Source organism: Sciurus vulgaris, assembly GCF_902686455.1.
Source record: "Sciurus vulgaris genome assembly, chromosome: 11".
In the NCBI taxonomy this organism is placed as follows: Eukaryota; Metazoa; Chordata; class Mammalia; order Rodentia; family Sciuridae; genus Sciurus; species Sciurus vulgaris.
Genome location: NC_136472.1, coordinates 99,198,432 through 99,220,526, shown reverse-complemented (window position 1 = coordinate 99,220,526; position 22,095 = coordinate 99,198,432). Strand labels below are relative to the sequence as shown.

Genomic DNA, 22,095 nt, shown 5'->3' with positions numbered 1-22,095 from the left:
TTTCAAAACATAAATAAGAGCTGAAAATATGTCAAAAGAATTTCATTTAAACCTTCATTGTATTTTATGTTATTTATATAAAATACTGAGATAATAAAAAAATACTTGGCAGTTAAAAAATGAAAGAACATCACTCCTGCACTTTTCAGGAATCTGAGTAAAGACAGTACCAAATTAATATCAATCCATCATAGGTGGTTCCTCCTCATTCATCTCATCCTCTCATTTGTATATCTGATAAATATCAGATATACAAAATTACTTTTCCTTTTTGAGAGAAAAGGAAACTGTTAAAATGTACCAGAATGTCAACAAAAAGAGGAAAACAATAACCATTAACCCAGTATACATGAACCAACTAAAATTCTCACAAAAACTTTTTTAAACGAATAATATTCAACCATGGAAGTTAAAAAAATGTCAAACATTTTGTGGTAGGCAGAATTCTAAATACATCTAAGAACATTAAACTAGGTACTGCTGTGAAGGGAGTAACTAAGGGTTATGAGGTTGAGGCTGTAACTAAGGTTATGGACCTCAAGGTCAGTAAGAAGACTATTTTGTTATCCAAATGGGCCAATCTAATCACTTGAGTCCTTAAAAGGAGGAAGTTTTTCCAACTGGAGTCACAGAGATGCAACAGATCAAAGAAGCAGGTGAGATGAGGTAGAAGGGGGAAAGTCAGAGACATGTAAAGCATGAGAAGGAAATCTATTTGTTATTGCTGGCTTTAAAGATGGAGGATAGAGGCTATATGCTAAAGAACACAAATATCCTCTAAAAGCTGAGAAAAACACCAAAGAGCAGAAAGTAAATAAGGACCTCAGTCCTACAACTTCATTGGGATGAACCTGAATGAGTTTGTAAGTGGGTTCTTCCCAGTGTCTCCCAATAAGAGTTCTAAAGGCCAACCCAGATTTAAGAAATGTAAATGTTGTAAATAAAGAAAAATAATAAATAGGTATTGTTTTTATGTTAACTTTGTGGCAGCAGTATAAAATGAATATATGAAATCTTTACATCCATTCTTCCTCTTAGACACAGACTTCACAAAATAGACTGAGCAATAGAAGCAAGATGCATAAGATAGGATGATAGCATGGAAAAGAGAGGTAGAGGATCATAAAACTAGGAAAGCTTGGTGGTCAAAAAGAACTTTTGACAGAGAACCATTAAAGGTTTCTGGTTCCTATAGCTATGCAGCAACTTATGTGAATACATCTCTTTATACTTCTGATTCCTCAATCCACAGAGCATAATATCCCTTTCCTATAGGGTTTAACAAGTCCAGATCAAATCAGAATTACATAAGTTAGAATATCTGGATCTGGTAACACTGTTTTTAAAAAGCAGTAATAGTAAAATGTGGTAGATTTTGCCAATACATACTCTTTTGCAGGATTATATTATATGGTAAACCTAAGGTTTTGAGAATTCTTCTAACTTAAATCTTCAAGCAAAACTACTTTCATAATCACATCTTTCTAAGTTACTCTTTTAAAGTTTATAGATTATAAAAAGTATTACTAAACTTAAGAATCTTTCTATATGAATGATGCTTGAGAATTTTATATTTTGAAATGAAATTCCAAAGTCTAATTAAAATGATCAGTGTTTATCATCTCTGGCAATGTGAATTTTTAAAAAATTATGTGTATAATAAAAACTCCAATTTTACATAAAAACTTTATTAATAAAATTACTTAACCAAATACAAAATCATTTAACCATACAACAGCATATATAATTTCCTTTAAAATAGTATGCTTTCAAAGCATGTGAATAATTGAATAACATGGGGTTTTCAATAAAGCTGTTAAGCCTTAAATGTCATTTGACCTGGAATGAAATAGTACCATTAATGGAAGTATTCCAAAGAGTTGGTAGAACATTAAATAACAAAACAGTAAGGAAAGTCATGTGCAATATGGCATAAAGATCTCATTTTTAAAGATTAAGCAGGTGGGAAAAAGATAAAACTCTTAAGAACCTCTCTTAAAAATTGTCTCATTTTACTTAAACTTACATTCAAGTTATTGGAACAGATGAACATATAGAGATAAGCCAAAAATATACCAGATAGTGTTAAGTGCTATGTAGAGAATTTAAAAACAGGTTGATGTTTTTAGAACAGATTAGATGGCCCATAAAAACTTATCTGACAATGTAATATTTTAAGTTAGCGCCTAAATAATACAGGAGACTCCATTTTATATATATATATATATATATATATATATATATATATATATATATATGGATGCATATAGAGAGCAAATTGATAGAACAAAGTTCTGGGGCATTTTGCCCACTAAAGCACAGTGAACAAGACGGGTACAAGATGAGGCCACAGAAATAGGACAGGAGCCAGACTGTGTAGGGTTTATAATTGTGGATGAGAAATCTGAATTTTATTGTGTTTGAGAAGACTTTGATGATTTTATGCAAGGAAGATTTGGCTTTAGTTTCAAAAGGATGACACATCCTTCTGGAATGAAGGGATTGAAAATGAAGCAAAAATTGAAGTAGGAAGAACCAATTAGGAAAGTAGTCCTTATTAACAAACATTTATAGTGCCTTTATGTTCCAGAAGCTGTTAAGGCACTAGGGACACAACCATAAAACACATCATCACTGAAAAAAAATAATGTTGGAGGAGAGAGGGAAGGGAGATGACTTTGGTTTTAAAGTACACTTAGATGACAGGATAAAGGTCATGATACTCCAGAAACACACTTGGAGCACTAGAAGAACAGGAAATAAGTTATCCTAGGAAAGAATTAAAAAAGGATGAGAGGGAAGAGAAATTTGAAGGGAAAGAGAGGAACAAAAGAGATAAGTCCTTATAAGACACTGCAAGAATACTAAGAGAGATGCCATCAGTAGTGTTTCAGCAGAGGAGGAATATCATCTAATTTATATTCAAAAGGTACTCTAACTACTGTTAAGAAGTAAGGAAGTAAGGAAGGTCAGAAGCCTGAAAGGTAGTAGTTTTGCTCATAAGAACAATGTAGTAGATTGTGGTGGAGGTGTGAGAAGTGAGTGGATTTTGTGTATATTCTGAAGATAGAGACAACAAATTAAAAAATTGTTAAGTAACTGAGGTGAGAGATGATGATAGATTATTTAGGTTGGGAAGTAATGAAGTGAAGTTAATAAATATAGAAAAAGTTTCAGAGTTGAAACAAAAAAAAATGCAGATAGATTGGGTATAGGAGTAAGGAAAAGAAAGCAAAGAATTATTTTGGGTTTTAATTTCAGCAAATGAGTGGATGCTCAGATAGAAAAATCAAAAGTTCTATATTGGTCACATTAAATTTATGATGTCTATTAGGCATTCATATAAAAACATCAAATAAGCATTTGGATACGTAAGACTAGAATTCCAGAGTTAGACATAAGAATTATAAAACTCAGTAGTTTAGAGATGATATTTAAAGCCAGAGGTTGAGTGACAGCATCTGTAGAAAAAATGTATAAATAATGAAAGAAGGGAACTCAGGGCAAGGATGCAATGAGAGAATAAACACACCAACACATAGAAGACATGTAGAGAGCACACAGAAAGGAAGTGAGAGGAACAGCCTAAAAGGGTTGAGGAATGGAATAAGAAACATAGCAATCAAGAAAAAAAAAGTATTTAAGAAAGAAAGAAATGGAACTTGCTTGAGAGAACAAAAACAAAAGCACAGAAGTCACCACTGGATATAGCAATATAAAAAACCAAATACCTTATTAAAAGGAATTTTGTGGAACTTTAGGGTTAGAAGTCACAATAGAAGATAGAATAAGAGTTTAGAAAATGGATTACTGTGGTCTCTAACCACAGACACATTTTCCAGATGTTTTGGTATAGAAGAATGTAAAAACTGCTCGTAGCGAGGGAAGACACAGGATCACAGGAGGAATATTTTGAGATGATAATAATATGTTTGTATGCTGATGAAAGAGCCATTAAGAACGTGATTCATGATATAAGAGACAGAGATAATGACAGGAATGGAGTAAATGAGTTGACCTTTGCCACAACAATATTCATTCACAGAAACAGAAAAGAAAGCAGAATGAGTAGGAATACCAAAACAGGTAGTTGTTAAGGGAGATGAATTTCTATAATAATGTTTCTATTTCCTCAAAAATGTTACTTAAAGACTATTTCAACTAATTTAAGTAGTAAATACAGGGATAGATGGTTTTCATATTATATCTAATATAGTTATTACTCACCATGTGTATCCAAATTTGGGAATGTTAAATGTTTCAATTGCAAGATAAAATATGATCATAAGCATTTTTCTTTTTTAATGTTTTCATTAGTTCATTATGTATAACAGTAGGGTTCATTTTGACATAATTATACATGCATGAATAAAATTTGTTTCACTTCAATCCCTCCCTTCCTCACTCTGCCATTCCCCTTCCTCTACTCTACTGGTCTTTTATTTATTTATTGTTTTACAATTGGGGTTTTATAGATATGCATGAAGGCAGAATTCATTGTGATGTAAATAACATAATTTGGTCCACTTCATTCCACAGTTCCTCTCTTTTCCCATCCCTACCCTTCCCCCTCAATCCTCTTCCTCTGCTCCACTGATCTCCTTCTTATTTTCATGAAATCCTTCTCCCGTTTTTCTTAACATGGACACCATGTTAAGAAAACTACTTCATTCTAAACAATCAAAAGTTACATACTTGTAACTCTTAAAGTAGTTAAAATGCACTTTATAAATTAATGGCTCAACTGTAACGAACTGTTTAAAATAAAAATTAGTTAAATAGGTTGATATAACCTGATTATAATGCACATTTATCGTTTTGTACCAACACCCCTTTCTCCTACTTCTGGAAATAGCTCCTTGCCTATCCATGCTTTCTTTTTCAAGAAATTATAATTCCACATATTTCTGGTGGTATAACTATAGTGTGGACATGCTTCCCAACTGAACAAATCAGACCTAGTATTTTGATGGTGAAAGTGTCTTTTTCCCCCTTGTATCACCAGTTTAAAAATATGACTCAGGAGGTCAGCAGCCTTATCTTAGCAGAATATGTAAGACAAAAGACAGCATACAGATTGAAATTAAAATGAGAGTCTAAAAGCAATATAAGAGGCAAAGAAAGATAAAGACACAAAGAAAATGGGAGAAACAGAAAATTTTGGCTTATGGAGGAAAAAAAACAAACTACAAGTCTTAAACAGAAAAGTCTACTGATTTTGTCTGAATTCATGAAGTCAATTGGCCCAGAAGCCAGCCCCCTACTTCATCCTTTCTGAATACTAGTTACTTAATCCAAAAAAATTCTCTTTCTTCTTCACTTAAGTGAGTTTGATATGGGTATATTATTCACAATCAAAAGTCTGGTGGATAAAAATTCTGCCACACACATGTAAAAATTATTGGCTAGATAAGCATTCTATCAAAGATAAATAAACAGGGATATTTCCTCTCCATAACAAAGGTAAAGAAAAACAGGGTATTTCCAGACTCATTTCCATAAACCCATCACCAACCAATCAGCAGACCAGTTTGAAATGAAACTCAAATTATCTGGGTGTATGCATGTTTATTTTGGGGAGGCAGAAGACAGGGATCACATGAAGAACTGCCTTGATCAACGCTATGGGTTGAGTTGAGTTCCCCCAAAAGATATTTTAGTAAGTTCTAACCCCAGTACTACAGCATATGAACTTATTGGGAAATAAGGACATTGCCAACATAGTTAACTATATTTGAGTATAGCGGGCCCCAAGCCAATATGATTGGGTTCCTATAGAAGAATACAGATAAATAGAAAACAGAGAATGTCAAGTGTCAATGAAGGCATAGATTCAAGTTATGCAGTCACAAGCCAAGGAACACCAAAGACAGCCAGTAAACCATCAGAATATAGCAATAGGCAAGCCAGGATTTCCCCAAAAGAATTCAGAGTATGATTTGCCAACACCTTGGTTTCAGAGTTCAAACCACCAGAAAGAACTGTGAGACAATTAAGTTCTGTTGTTTTAAGTCACCTGGTTTGTAGTATTTTGTTATGGCAGTTGTAGGAAACTAATACAGTAGGTTACAGTAGGAATAAATGTGTATATTATACAACTATAAGACTTAAGGAGACTTTTATGTTAGCAATTGCCAACAATACCCCCATATACTGAAAACAAATTTGTCTCTTTTGTTATTAATAAGAACTCAGGCTTTGGAGCTGTGTTGGAATTCTATCATTTACTAGTTGTGTGATCTTGTTTCCTCATCTATAAAGGGAAATAAAATAGCACTTCATAGGTTGTTGTAAAGATTAAAAAAGTTGATATGTGTGGTATTTAAATTAATCTCTGGCATACCGTAAAAGCTGTTTAAATGTTAGTTATGATAATATCATTATGAACATTCAAATTTAAATAAAAGAGTGTGCTCACTAGGGTAAAATTAATAACCTAAAGCTAAGGGTCAATTTCTCAAAGTAATACTGACATACCTAAATACAATAATTTATGTACTAACAAGAGAATGATTATTCGCTACCTCAAAGGTTTTCACATAAGGCCTATTATTTTTTCAACTTCATAAAACTCTGTGCTAACTACTTATTTATTAGAGAAATTCTAATTTAGAGAACTTATGTATATTATATGAATCTTTCTTGAGTACAATACATGTAAATTATAGTGGAGAAATGCTCTACATAAATTTTATAAATAGATGCACATATATATATATATATATATATATATATATATATATATGTCAGGAGCAGCAAATCATTGCTTTGAACTCTACAGCCTTGGACAGCAGACGCTGCTTCTGGGAATCTATCAGTGAAAAGGTGCTGAAAGACAGGCTCACTTGCAGGTGACCATTGTTAAAGGGGCAGATTCCATGCCTGGAGTGGAATTTAGGGGTCCGATAGCTTTGAATTCAAACACCTGCTGCCCTGGGGTGGAAGAAATTAATAGCCTTGAGGTGCCAGCTCTTCAGAACTAGAAAAGAGATAGCCAAGTAAATAAGCCCCAATTAGCCTGTTTCTGCTTTGAAGAAGTTTTTATCACAATAAATCCTTTTGATGTTTTTTGCCTATAAAACAAGGCAAGCAGAAGTCTCTTTGTTAGTGGTCATACCCATCTGGTTGACCAACCCACCAGGACCTGCATTTTACCTATTTTCGTGTCCTTTGTCCTTATTTCATTTTTCTTATGGCTTTTAATTTTCTCAATGTGACTCACAGCCTGTGTTTGGTAAACTGTTCATTCACAGTGCAGGATGCAATGACATATATATACACACATATATAAATTAATAGAAATTTAAGGTTTCTATTATATATATAAATTAATATTATTTATAAATACTATTTTTATACTTATATATAAACTAATAGAAATAAATGATTTCTGGGGAAAACTGCCAGAAACTATTTTAACTATGATGTTTTCCATTTTCAACATAATTCTAAAATTTCATTTACTCATAGTAAAGATTCATTATTCTTGAATGAGTCTGTACTTTAAGTAAAATCCTTTCATTATTCTCTTTCCTTAACACAGTTTTTTCCAAATTTTCTTGAAAAGGTGGAATTATTTCCAATTGGTGATAACAATTCTTCAGTCAGTTTTTGTATTGTTTCTTTTGTTTCAATTTCATTGTTTTCACCTCTGAGTTTAACTATTTCCTGTCTTCTACTACTTTCGGTGCTGTTCTGTACTCCTTTTCTAGGGCTTTGAGCTGTAGTGTTAGGTCGTTTATTTGTTGAGTTTTACTTTTTTATTAAATGCGCTCCATGAAATAATTTCCCTCTAAGTACTGCTTTCATAGTGTCCCAGAGATTTTGATATGATGTTTCTTTGTTCTCATTTACCTCTAAGAATTTTTTAATTTCCTTCCTAATATCTTCTGTTATCCATTCATCATATAATAGCATATTGTTTAATCTCCAGATGTTGGAATAGTTTCTGTGTTTTACTCTTTCATTTATTTCTAACTTCAATCCATTATGATCTGATAGAATACATGCTAGTGTCTCTATCTTCTTGTATTTGCTAACATTAGCTTTGTGGCATAATATATGGTCTATTTTAGAGAAGGATCCATGTGCTGCTGATAAGAAAGTGTATTCGCTCTTGGTTGGATGGTATATTCTATAAATGTCCGTTAAGTCTAGATTATTGATTGTGTTATTGAGATCTATGGTTTCTTTGTTCAATTTTTGTCTGGAAGATCTGTCCAGTGGTGAGAGAGGCGTGTTAAAATCACCTAGTATTATTGTGTTATGGTCTATTTGATTTCTGAAATTGAGAAGGATTTGTTTGACATACATGGATGAGCCACTGTTTGGGGCATAGATGTTTATGATTGTTATATCTTGCTGATTTATGCTTCCCTTAAGCAGTATGAAATGACCTTCTTTATCCCTTCTGACTAACTTTGGCTTGAAGTCCACATTATCGGAAATGAGGATGGATACTCCAGCTTTTTTGCTGAGTCCATGTGCATGGTATGTACTCATAAAGGAAAGAAAATTTCAGACCAATATCCTTAATGAACATCGACGCAAAAATTCTCAACAAAATTTTAGCAAATCGCATACAAAACATATTAAAAAGATAGTGCACCATGACCAAGTGGGTTTCATCCCAGGGATGCAAGGTTGGTTCAACATCAGGAAATCAATAAACGTAATTCACCATATTAATAGACTTAAAGTCAAGAATCACATGATTATTTCAATAGATGCAGAAAAAGCATTTCATAAAATACAGCACCCCTTCATGCTCAAAACACTAGAAAAAATAGGGATAGTGGGAACATTCCTTAACATTGTAAAGGCCATTTATGCTAAGCCCATGGCTAATATCATTCTAAATGATGAAAAACTGAAAGCATTTCCCCTAAAAACTGGAACAAGGCAGGGATGCCCTCTTTCACCACTTCTATTCAACATCGTTCTTGAGACTCTGGCCAGAGCAATTAGACAAACCAAAGAAATTAAAGGGATACGAATTGGAAAAGAAGAACACAAACTATCCCTGTTCGCTGATGACATGATTATATATTTAGAGGAACCTGGAAATTCCACCAGAAAACTCTTAGAACTCATAAGTGAATTCAGTAAAGTAGCAGGTTACAAGATCAATGCCCATAATCCAATGCATTTTTATACATAAGTGATGAATCTTCAGAAAGAGAAATTAGGAAAACTACCCCATTCACAATAGCCTCGAAAAAATAAATACTTGGGAATCAATCTCACAAAAGAGCTGAAAGACCTCTACAATGAGAACTATACAACACTAAAGAAAGAAATTAAAGAACACCTTAGAAGATGGAAAGATCTTCCATGTTCTTGGATAGGAAGAATTAATATTGTCAAAATGGCCATACTACCTAAAGTGCTATACAAATTCAATGCAATTCCAATTAAAATCCCAATGACGTACCTTACAGAAATAGAGCAAGCAATTATGAAATTCATCTGGAAGAATAAGAAACCCAGAATAGTTAAAGCAATCCTTAGCAGGAAGAGTGAAACAGGGGGTATTGCAATACCAGATCTTCAACTCTACTACAAAGCAATAGTAACAAAAACGGCATGGTATTGGTACCAAATAGAAAGGTAGATCAATGGTACAGAATAGAAGACATGGACACAAACCCAAATAAATACAATTTTCTCATACTAGACAAAGGTGCCAAAAATATGCAATGGAGAAAAGATAGCCTCTTCAACAAATGGTGCTGGGAGAATTGGAAATCCATATGCAACAGAATGAAACTAAACCCATATCTCTCACCATGCACGAAACTCAACTCAAAATGGATTAAGGACCTCGGAATCAGACCAGAGACCCTGCAGATTATAGAAGAAAAAGTAGGTCCAAATCTTCACCTTGTTGGTCTAGGATCAGACTTCCTTAACAGGACTCCCATAGCACAAGAAATAAAAGCTAGAATCAACCACTGGGATAGATTCAAACTAAAAAGCTTTCTCTCAGCAAAGGAAACTATCAGCAATGCGAAGAAAGAGCCTACAGAGTGGGAGAATATCTTTGCCAATCATACTTCAGATAGAGCACTAATCTCCAGAATCTATAAAGAACTCAAAAAACTCTACTCCAAGAATTCAAATAATCCAGTCGACAAATGGGCTAAGGAAATGAATAGACACTTCACAGAAGAAGATCTACAAGCAATCAACAAACATATGGAAAAATGCTCAACATCTCTAGTAATAAGAGAAATGCAAATCAAAACCACCCTAAGATTCCATCTCACCCCAATTAGAATGGCGATTATCAAGAATACGAGCAACAACAAGTGTTGGGGAGAAAGGTATACTCATACATTGCTGGTGGGGCTGCAAATTAGTGCAGCCACTCTGGAAAGCAGTGTGGAGATTCCTTAGAAAAGTTGGAATGGACCCTCCATTTGACCCAGCTATCCCACTCCTTGGCCTATACCCAAAGGATTTAAAATCAGCATACTACAGAGATACAGCCACATCAATGTTCATAGCTGCTCAATTCACAATAGCCAGACTGTGGAACCAACCTAGATGCCCTTCAATTGATGAGTGGATAAAGAAACTATGGTATATATATATACAATGGAATATTACTCAGCCATAAAGAATGATAAAATTATGGCATTTGCAGCAAATGGATGAAATTGGAAAATATCATGCTAATTGAGATAAGCCAATCTCAAAAAGCCAAAGGACGAATGATATCGCTAATAAGTGGAGGATGACACATAATGGGGGGGAGGGAAGGGTTACTGTTAGGGTTAGAGTTAGGGTTAGGGAGGGGGGCAAGTATGGAGGAAGGAACTACTGTATAGAGGGTAAAGAGGGGTGGGAGGGGTGGGAGAAGGGAAAAAAAATAACAGAATGAATCAAACAACATTACTCTATATAAATTTATGATTACACAAATGGAATGCCTCTACGCCATGTACAAACAGAGAAACAACATGTATCCCATTTGTTTACAATAAAAAAAAAAGAAAAAAAAAAAAAGAAAATCAAGGTAAGAGACAATGTAAAAAAAAAAAAACAACAATTCTTCAGTCAGTATAATCTTAAAAGGATTGGCAAAACTATATTGTGAAATTTATGATTTGAAATAAATTTTCTGTTTTTGTTTGTTTTGTTTTACACATGGCAAAAATTACTTGTTTTGAGGACTTTACTTCCTAAGATTATGGTATCTGTGCAAGTGTTTTAATTTAATTGTCTAAATTTTCCACTGAAGTCTGATTATAAGTAGTACTTGCACAGTACAAATTTGGCACCAACACTTGATTATCTTTTTTGTAATCTTCAAAACTGACAAATACCCAAAGCATTTTCATAAGAAAATAATTTACAAAACCTCAAATACCTTTATTAAATATAGGATGTCAATTAAATAGCAAGTGTAATTCAACATTACACATGCTTATCCAAAAGAGAATTATCTTTTAAACCAGGTAAAGATTATAAGATAAGAAGAATAAAAAACAGAGACCTTACAACATTTCTAAACTAAGGTCACATAAAATAAAATGTTAATTAAAACAAATGATTCAGATTACTGGTTGGTCTTGAAAAGTACTGCACTTACCCAGAGCTTTACATGCGAAGAGAGCCATGGCACTTTGCAATCTGTCAGGTCTTAGAGCCTGTACTACAAGAACCTAAAAATAAAGCACAGAATATTTTTAAATAATAAATTTCCCAAATGACTTTAATAACAATTAATGTTCACTAATTCAATAAATGTTTACTAAAATATGTGTACACATCATTGTTCCATAGTGTTTACTATGCTTAAACTGTCACAACAGGCATATGCAAAGACATCATTTTAATATCCAGAATATTACTGAAATTCATTTGCTTCCTCAAAACTATAATCTAAACTAAACATGAGGTTAGCTATGTCTTCAAGATCTAAGAACTAAATAGCAGGTGAAAATAAGAAAATACAGCTAAAACATTTCTGGTGACAGAGATCCTGCCTAAAATCTTCAAATCACTACTTTTATGTTAAAATCACATATATCTACATTATTCTTAGATGTTTATTTCATTCCTATATGGTTTGTACTTTTCTATTTTTCATTTTTAAGCACACTTGAAAAAGAATTCAGTGTATACAAAGACAAAATGAAGACAGATACTATAGTCAACAGTCTAAAAAATGGTTAAATGCAAGGGTCATTTCCTAAAACACCAATTTCTAGAGAGCTCTTCCACTCTACTCTTTTGCCTAGCCACAAACTGAATGGAACCTATCAGTAGAATTCATCATTCTGTTTTGATAGAACTCTAGAAAATGAATAAAAACTAAGGTAATTGGTATCTTAGTTTCTTTTAAAATCATTTTTCCTATTACAAGATCTCATTTGCATCACAGACAAAAAGAATAAGAAAATCTACAATGGGAGACACCCTATTTAGAAATTTTGCAAGTAATTTGTCTAGATAAGTTGGTAAAAAGAAAAAAAATCCTTCCACAAGCTACTAAAGGTTAGATAATACCTTTAAAACTGAGTTTCTTTAAATGATTTCTGAATTATGACATATTAAATATTTTTTGGCATTTTTATAACATTAAATATTACCTGCTGAAATAAGGAAACTTTCTTTGCAAGAATAGATGGAAACTCCTGTTCACACATTGAATTATGATAATAAGTACGCCACAGAGCTACATCTTCAAAACAGAGAGTCTGATAAAGACTGGGAAGAGCAATCTAAAAAATAAAAATAACAACATATAATGAGCTACATGTAAGTATGTAAACATGTACATATTTTTTATCTTTTAAAAAATGCAAATAAAACCAACTACTAATGGGTACATATTGCTGGTTTTCTGCTTTGCCTTGGTTTATCTAAGATGTCTTGATCATTTCTAGGTCAGAAACAGTATGGTAGACTCATCCAGTGTCAATGCTAGAATTAAATAAAACATTTTCAAAGTAGGACTAAATCAATACTCATAAAAGAAATCTTTTCTCTACATGAAAATATTTATACCTAGCTATCTCCACCTTGTGGAGAAAAGAAATGCTGTCACTAAAAATCAAGTACAAATTTTAGGGATTGCTGCAATTGAATTCCATGTTAAACTGCAAAAATATGTCAAATTTCATATCAATAAGGATTCCCTCTCTCTCTCTCTCTCTCTCTCTCGCTCTCTCTCTCTCTCTCTCTCTCTCTCACACACACACACACACACACACACACACACACACAGGAAAAAAATAAATAAAAAATAAAAACCTTAGGTCAGGTCTGCAGAGCTTTTTTTGATTAGGCTTCAACCTAAGGTTTCATGTCCTTCCTTGCAAAATTCAGTTTTAGCAAGAAACTGCTAAGTCAGTTTAGCAAAATCCCTATGCTCAGTATCTGATCAAATGTCTCATCCCCTCCCTTTGATATGTAATCACCCTCATCAGCCTTCAGCAAGAATGCTGTTCTTATAGGATCAGAAATGTAAAGCTGTACAGATGGAGAATTTTCACTGAAAATAATGATGAATTAGAAGATCTGTGCCTGTACTGTTAAACTTCATGTAACATAAAATTGAATCAAGTATGTAAGAATTCTTTATCCAAGTATCTATATTTCTATCTCAATAATTGATTATAATGCCCAAATTTCATCATTTATCCTAAAACTAAACAGGAGAATATTAAAAAATTACATTTCAATTTAATTATTTTCAATAAATGATGTAAGCATGTTAGGATAATGTGATAATGGTCTGTTGGCTTTAATATCAGTATGTAAGCTCTATTCTCCACTAATTTAGGTGCATTACACATCATATAGTCATTATGTATTGAAGATAGGCTGTACAGCACAGTTAGAAGGCTCTCTAGTTGCAGGTTAAACACTGGGTCAAATTACCAGAACTATCCCTCTTATACTGTGCCAACCATATCAGAAAGTAATTATTTGATATAATCTCTACAGTGTAAGTTTATTCATGGTGGGCCTCAATATAAAAATATGCATTTGTCATCCCACTGATGTTGAAGAAAAAAAAACAGATCTGGACAATAGTTGGAACAGTAAAAACAAATTTTATTCAAGGATATTGCAATAGGGGAAAAGATGTCAATATAGAATAGCTTTCAATTCTGAATACAATAACTTATAAGAGGGTAGTAGTCTGCAAATAGAAAATTACCAAGGGGGTGCTGGGGATATAGCTCAGTTATATAGCTCAGGGATATAGCTCAGGATAGTGCTTACCTAGCATGAAAAAGGTCCTGGGTTTAATCCCCAGTACCACCAAAAAAAAAAAAAAAAAGGAAATTACCAAGAGAAAACATCAGGGGTCAGGGGTAAGGAAGATTCTGGCTAAACCAATTCAACAGAATTCTTGCTGAACACAGGTCAAGGTGATCAGAATCACCTGGGGGATAGTGGAGGATGAAAATGCCAATTAGATATCATGGATGTTAAGATCCAGAGAACAGGAAAATTCTGGTTAAACCAACATAGCAGAGTTCCTGCTAAAATTAGATTTTACAAGGAAGTACACTGATAGGCCCAGGAGAGGTTCAGGGGGCTGACTAAAGTTTGGTCACAGGCACTATACTGATTGAAGAAAATAATAAATGGCAAAGTATATAATTTATTTTATTCAACAACTATTTTTGGAAAAAAGGCATATAGAATAGTGGTAAAAGAGACCAGATTATGCAACAAGAAGCCCAGTTTTGAATTCTGCCTCCATTTTCTAAGTGACCATAAACAAGAGAATACCTCTCTGTGCCTTTGTTTCTTCATCTGTTATATGAAGATAATAACAGTAGCTACACATAATGTTATTGGACATATCTAATCACATAATCCATTTTTAAACTCTGCATAATGCCTTAAAAACAATAAGCTATTAACAACTGCTAGCTATTCTCATTGTTTTTACCATGCAGTATTGTAATATAAGAATTGAGAAGGAAAAGCACAAGAAGGGAGGTAGGAAGGAAAGATAGACACACACACAGAGAAGTATGTTTGTCTTTCATTATCCATAAAAATAATATTTTGGCCTAAATAATTAAAAACAGATAAAACTGAAGAGAGGTAAAGAGAGAAAGATACTATATTTAGAATACCTGAACATTAAAGACATGCTATTTCATAAATGAAAGATTTAATCAATTAAATATTGATTACTGGAGTAATCACAATAATTCTTTGATGTCTTTCAGCTGAGACATGTCCTAGTCTCAGAAATAAACATTGAGTATAAATAAATAAAACATAAAAAAACTCAACAGAAATAACTAAAATGCACAAAAAAAAAATTCAGCTACCCCTCAAGCAGAAAAGGAATACCTTTAATGTTGCTACTGCCCAGCTTCTTTCCTGATCTATCCAAGATGGAAGTTGATCACGTATTCTTTGTTGAGAATCCTTTAATAGAAACAATTATTTTCTTTGGTATGTTAGGTAAAATTCAGAGTTTAAAAATAGCAATTGACTAGCTACTTTATGACACAATTTTGAAAAAACTACTCATTCAATATTCTATTTTTTATAATTTACAAGTCACCATGACAAAACTATATGTAATAAAAGGTATAGAGAGACTAGTTAGACAACTGTTCATTAACTTTCATTGTATGTAGCTATTCATGAAACTTAGGAAAAAATGTCATAAGAGACTATGATAGAAAGTACATTATTTTAAATTATATCTTGCACTTCAGATGTGATCTAGGTTCTGTAAAATATTTTCAATGGACTGATTTGAAGAATATCATCCATTATTTAGTCAAATAGAAAAGTGAAAAAAAAATCCTGAATTTGAAGTTATTAAAAGTTTTAAGAAGTATTTTTTCAACTTCATTTACATAAGAAAATTTTCCTAGTAACAAGGTTTGATTTTCCTAAAGATTATAAAAATTTTCTTAGAATAAAGTATACATATACTGCTAAAAATGAACTACATTAATTCCTTAGTATTTAATATTATTCTCAAGACAATATATCTTCAATGTCAAAAAATATATTAAGTCCATATTATAGCAGCAGAGGCCAGAATATACTCCTCTGATCAAAGTATAATTTCAAATTCCTCTGAAACTAATTATACTTTATGAAGTCAAAGTCAGAGATATTTTCTCTAATAATAAATAAATAAATTTTATTTTAACTTACAGCTTTCCGTAACATATCTCCAACAACCACACCTGTAAATGTATCCCACTCCTTTTGAATAACAATGAAGAAAATAAAAAATATTTTTTAAAAGTCAAAATTATTTAAATTTTTCTATAAGATGACTTACAATGCAGCTAAGAAGATAAAAAAAACAAAACATCTTTCACATCTACTTACTTCTTCTAGTATATTAACATTATGAGTTCATGTACCAATATAAAATAATAATAAGCAGTACTAGGAAGAACTTTGTTAAAAAATATATGTTAGTCTCAATGTCTAAAAATTTAAATGGGTAATTCAATTAACATTTCTTACTACCTGTTACTATGTTCTTTTATATGCCAATTCTCACTATTAGATTAGCAGTAAGGTATGCCAAAAATTTTAAAACTATATGATTGGTAAAGTTCAGAAAATTACTTCCATTGACTTATCTTTTCCTACAGATTGGAATAACATTGCCATTAATCTATTTTTTAGGCACAGAATCAAGATAATTTAAGTGTTACGGAATATGGTGTTCCAAGAAAATCTACGTCTTCACTCTAGGATTCTCACAGATTAGATAATAAGGGACATTATCGTACTACTTGTCACACATGGTCTAGCAAATATAGTATATAAGAATTTGATAGCAATCTGGAAAAACTACCAAACCAACATAATTCCTGTCTCCACCATCCTCACCATCTACTCTCCCTATTATAATTATGCAATCTCATGTAATTAAAATAGGGATGATTACTTCTACAATGTATCAGAAAAATATTCCCTTTTTCTCAGTGATAATTTAGTTATATTCCAGTAGGAAAAAAACAGGGAATACAGATCTTATATTACATGAAACATAATGATCATGGTGAAAAAAATTATACAGGAAGAGGGAAAGACATTGACGTTAACAGGAATAAAAGAAGTCAAGTTAATAAATTCAGAAAAAAATATACAAGTGAACCAGACTATATTGAGTTAGAGGAAAAGAAAGACTGACAGAATTACGAATGAACTGCCTGTTAAACTATTTGAATGAAGGAATTCCAGAAGATAGTTAAAGTCTGACCAAGTAGAATTAAAGGTCACTAGGTCAAAGATGTACAGCACTGGCACCCTGGCTACTAAAGTCTTACTTTATAAGAAAAATTATTACAGAATAAATATTTTTTAAAAATTACAGGTAGACCAGAGATAGATTGGTTAAGCCCTAGCTCAAGGAATATTCTTTTGAAGTTTCAGAGGACATTATATGGCAGACAAAAACAGACACCATAGACCAAAAAGATAAAATTATATATAAAGATATTAACATAAATCTATGGGCTATAGGAAGTTTCTAGGAACTGTCCATCCTCTTGCTTCACCAGCTGACTTTTTTTTTTTTTTTTTTTTTTTTTTGTGCTGGGAATTGAACCCAGGGGCACTTAACCACTGAGCCACATTCCCAGCCTTTTATCATAGAGACAGGGTCTCACTGAGTTGCTTAGGGCCTTGCTAAATTGCTGATACTACAGGAATGCACCACAGTGCCTGCTGACTCTTGACAAGTCAAAGAAGGTAATAAATAATGTAGTTGTATACCCATATTCTCTCACTTCATTTACTGGTTCTACTGTGTAGGCCAGGAAAATAAGAAGGCTGCTTCCTCTGGTATCCTAAGTAAATGAACCTAGATTCAGAAAAACCAAGGCAGCTTGATAAGTTACTTAGATTCCTTTCCTTGTCATCACTCAGGAAAGTTGGGTTTACCAATAAGGGAACAGAACTGAAAAATAGCATATTACACTGAATTTCTAACTTTGTAAAACATTAATAAGTTAATACATAATTTATGGCCTAAAGTAGCTTCTAATCTAATTAAAAATACACCCATCACCAAGTTTTCCTGTAACTCTAAAGTTTTCTTCCTTCAATTCCACTTACATTTTCTTGAAAAAGTTCAGGATGCATGCCCCGAACAAAATGCAAAGCAAACATCAGCTGATCAGCCTGCAAAGAATAACAGACAGTATCATGACTTTTCTAAATTTGTGTCTTTGGAAAAACATAGCCCTTCAATTCTGGCTCATAAAAATCAAAATTTTGTCTTCAAATCACCTACTTTTATCAATATAAGAAACGACTGTACAGACTACGTCTCCATAAAACAAATACTTCTAAGTTGGGGTGGAGGAAGCAAAAGCAATAAGTAATAAAATTCTTAGATAAAGTACTAAGATAAAGTTGAATGTATATCTCAGTAAAAAATAAAAAATATAACTTATTTAGTTAGTTGAAATTCAACTATTAAGTTTGAACCACATATTACTAACCAGATCAACTTTGTACATTAGCAATCTTCAATTTGTCATTGTGTAAGTTTAAACATAAGGGTGATTACATGTAATTATCACAACTACAATATTTTCTCCTTTCTAGATATTGACTAACTTCCTAAATTAAATAGGAAACTAGTGAACTCTTCACTTTCCACTTAATAAAAAAAAAGAAATCTTACAAACTGAACCCAATGAATAATTCCATCAATATGTTATTACTTAGGGAAAAGAAGCAAAGTTAACAAAAGAACTTGTCATATCTTACAGGTAAAACAAAAGCATTACCACATTATGTCAAGAAATAGGTAGGTCAAACATATTTTATTATTTGATCAGTATTAATGTTTATACCTGTGGAACAACTTTTACAGAATTATAGAAAATTAGCTACTGGTTTCTCAATGCCAGCAAGATGAAAGATAGAAGACTATAAAAACTTTCAAGTTACAAACACATAAAATTTTAGATAAAAGATAACATATGGTTGCACTTAAAAAAATAAAAAGAATGGGACAACAGTTCCCAAAACTCAGAAAGAGTGAACTAAAAAACCATAGTGGTATTAAAACAGCTGTGGCTGACTTGAAGGAAAACATCAGGCATAGTAATCTAGAGTTAGGTGCTACCAGGGACAACATGAGGAAGGACACTAAAAATGAGATCTTGGTCTAAATCTGGGGCCCTTTAAAAGTTACATTATAAAGAAAGACTATGACCATATGCCCATATTCACAGGAAGCAGGAGACAAATTCACCTCAAAACTGGGTAAAAGGAAGTACCCTCTGAAAAATTTATACTTGTTGCTTAGTACAAACTTCACAGATAAAATTTAACTATAGGACTAACAAGAAATCTATGAACAACCAAATTAATAGTGATTTCACTGGATACCTGGCAAGAGTTTAGGCAAACCTGGTTTAGACAGTTACATCCCTAATCTAGATCTCAAGTACACCAAAAAATAAAGCATCAATGAACTTGAAAGCCCAAAACTGCCAACATAAGAAAATACTCCACTACGAGCAAGCATCACTAAACACATTGGACAAGACTAAAACCCCAAGTACTTAAGATGACAGAAGAATCTGGAAGATATTCTATAATAAGTATGATTAAATAACAGTTAAGCACATAGAGAAGATTAGCACTCCCCATAAGTAAAATTTCTAAAAAAAGCAGAGTGGGGAAGGGAGAATATCTGGAAAAAAGTATACTTGTTGAAATTAGATTCAGCTGATGATCCAGATGATGAAAATATTAGTAAAATACAAGAAAGTGGAAGGAAAAACCTGAAGCAATTGCCACATTAAAACAAAACTAAAGTTTAAAAAAAAAACTGAATACAAAAATCCATACATGTGAAAATTGCAACATACACTTTGCATACAGGTAAATTTGAGTACAGTTAAATTTGCAGATGATAAAATGAATTTTTAATACTGGTTATATAACCATTTGAAGGGGATAACTTAAGTTGGAAGGGGAACTACAAAGGAGACTTTTTTCTTCATACATATGTATATATTATCTGATTATTAATAAAAGCACATATAATTTTATATTAAATATTAAGGGGAATAATTTTAAAAAAATATTAAGGCACATAGTATTAATGATGTCATGATTATGTCATAATATATTGGTAGGGAGGATAAAATTGGTACATTCTGAACAGAATTGTATTTCCTCTTAACATTCTACATGCCCCTACATCAAGAAATTTCACTTCTAGAAATTTATGCAAAAGGATCATGCATGTGTTCCTAGATCATTTTAATAATTCATTAAAATATCACTCACAACAAGAGCAAAACTGAAATCACCTGACAGTTCAAAAGATAGTTCAAAATCTATCATCTTGTTCTCTTCTAGTTGGTTCTTTTTTTGCCTGTCTTGTGTCATGAGACGGAGGGTGCCCTACTGTATTGTCAAGGGAAAGACCCACCTGCCATTGTCTTCACACAGTTTAACTTGGAAGACAAGAACTCTGTCTAAGATGATGGAAGCTATCAGGACCAATTACAATGACAGATATGAGATTTGCTATCACTGGGAAGGCAATATTCTTGGCTCCAAAATCTGTGATTCATATTCCCAAATTGTCCTTCAAAATAAAAATCTACCATGAATGATATTCAAAACAAAATATACAGCATAGCATATTTTGTGAAAAGAGGAAGAGTAAGTTTATATAAACATGTGTCTATGTACCTTCAAAAAACAAATTTTAAGGACACTAAAATTTATTTTGGTGCTTCAGTTTTGAGACTGTAGGTCATTTTTATTTTCGTTTTTCTTATGTGTATTTTGCAAATTTTCTAAAATAAAGTTATATTATTTGTTTTTTTAAAAAACTCAGTAAAAGTCAGGCATGGTAGTATAGGATCATAATTCCAGTGAACTCAGGACACTGAGTCAGGAGGGTTGAAAATTGGTGAGACCCCGTCTCAAAAATTAAAAAGTTAAAAATGACACAAATCCAAATAACTACAATTTTCTCATACTAGACAAAGGTGCCAAAAATATGCAATGGAGAAAAGATAGCCTCTTCAACAAATGGTGCTGGGAAAACTGGAAAACCATATGCAACAGAATAAAATTAAACCCCTATCTCTCACCCTGCACAAAACTCAACTCAAAATGGATCAAGGAACTCGGAATCAGACCAGAGACCCTGCATCTTATAGAAGAAAAAGTACGTCCAAACCTGAAACTTGTTGGCTTAGGATCAGACTTCCTTAACAGGACTCCCATAGCACAAGAAATAAAAGCAAGAATCAACAACTGGGATAGATTCAAACTAAAAAGCTTTCTCTCAGCGAAGGAAACTATCAGTAATGTGAAGAGAGAGCCTACAGAGTGGGAGAATATCTTTGCCACTCATACTTCAGATAGAGCGCTAATTTCCAGAATCTATAAAGAACTCAAAAAACTCTACACCAAGAATACAAATAATCCAATCAACAAATGGGCTAAGGAAATGAACAGACACTTCACAGAAGATGTACAAGCAATCAACAGATATATGAAAAAATGTTCAACATCTCTAGTAATAAGAGAAATGCAAATCAAAACTACCCTAAGATTTCATCTCACCCCAATTAGAATGGCGATTATCAAGAACACAAGCAACAATAGGTGTTGGCCAGGATGTGGGGAAAAAGGTTCACTCATACATTGCTGGTGGGGCTGCAAATTAGTGCAGCCACTCTGGAAAGCAGTATGGAGTTTCCTCAGAAAGCTTGGAATGGAACCACCATTTGACCCAGCTATCCCACTCCTTGGCCTATACCCAAAGGACTTAAAATCAGCATACTACAGAGATACAGCCACATCAATGTTCATAGCTGCTCAATTCACCATAGTCAGATTGTGGAACCAACCTAGATGCCCTTCAGTTGATGAATGAATAAAGAAACTGTGGCATATGTACACAATGGAATATTACTCTGCCATGAATAATGATAAAATTATGGCATTTGCAGTCAAATGGGTGAAATTGGAGGATATCATGCTAAGTGAGATAAGCCAATCTCAAAAAACTAAAGGACGAATGATCTCGCTGATAAGCGGATGAGGACATATAATGGGGGTAGAAGGGGTTAGTGTAGGGTTAGG

At 32.7% G+C, this 22,095-nt stretch overlaps 1 protein-coding gene across 4 annotated transcripts in view; it reads right to left on the bottom strand.

The window, feature by feature from the left end:
* Positions 1-22,095, bottom strand: part of DYNC2H1 (dynein cytoplasmic 2 heavy chain 1) — a 344,715-nt gene that overhangs the window by 160,095 nt on the left and 162,525 nt on the right. For all 4 annotated transcript variants that reach the window (XM_079101898.1, XM_079101901.1, XM_079101899.1 and 1 more), the window contains 5 exons: positions 18,082-18,147; positions 16,159-16,209; positions 15,334-15,411; positions 12,600-12,731; positions 11,597-11,669 (listed from right to left, as the gene is read on the bottom strand). In XM_079101898.1, the coding sequence (XP_078958024.1) occupies positions 11,597-11,669; positions 12,600-12,731; positions 15,334-15,411; positions 16,159-16,209; positions 18,082-18,147 (400 nt within the window). The remainder of the gene's footprint in view (positions 1-11,596; positions 11,670-12,599; positions 12,732-15,333; positions 15,412-16,158; positions 16,210-18,081; positions 18,148-22,095) is intronic.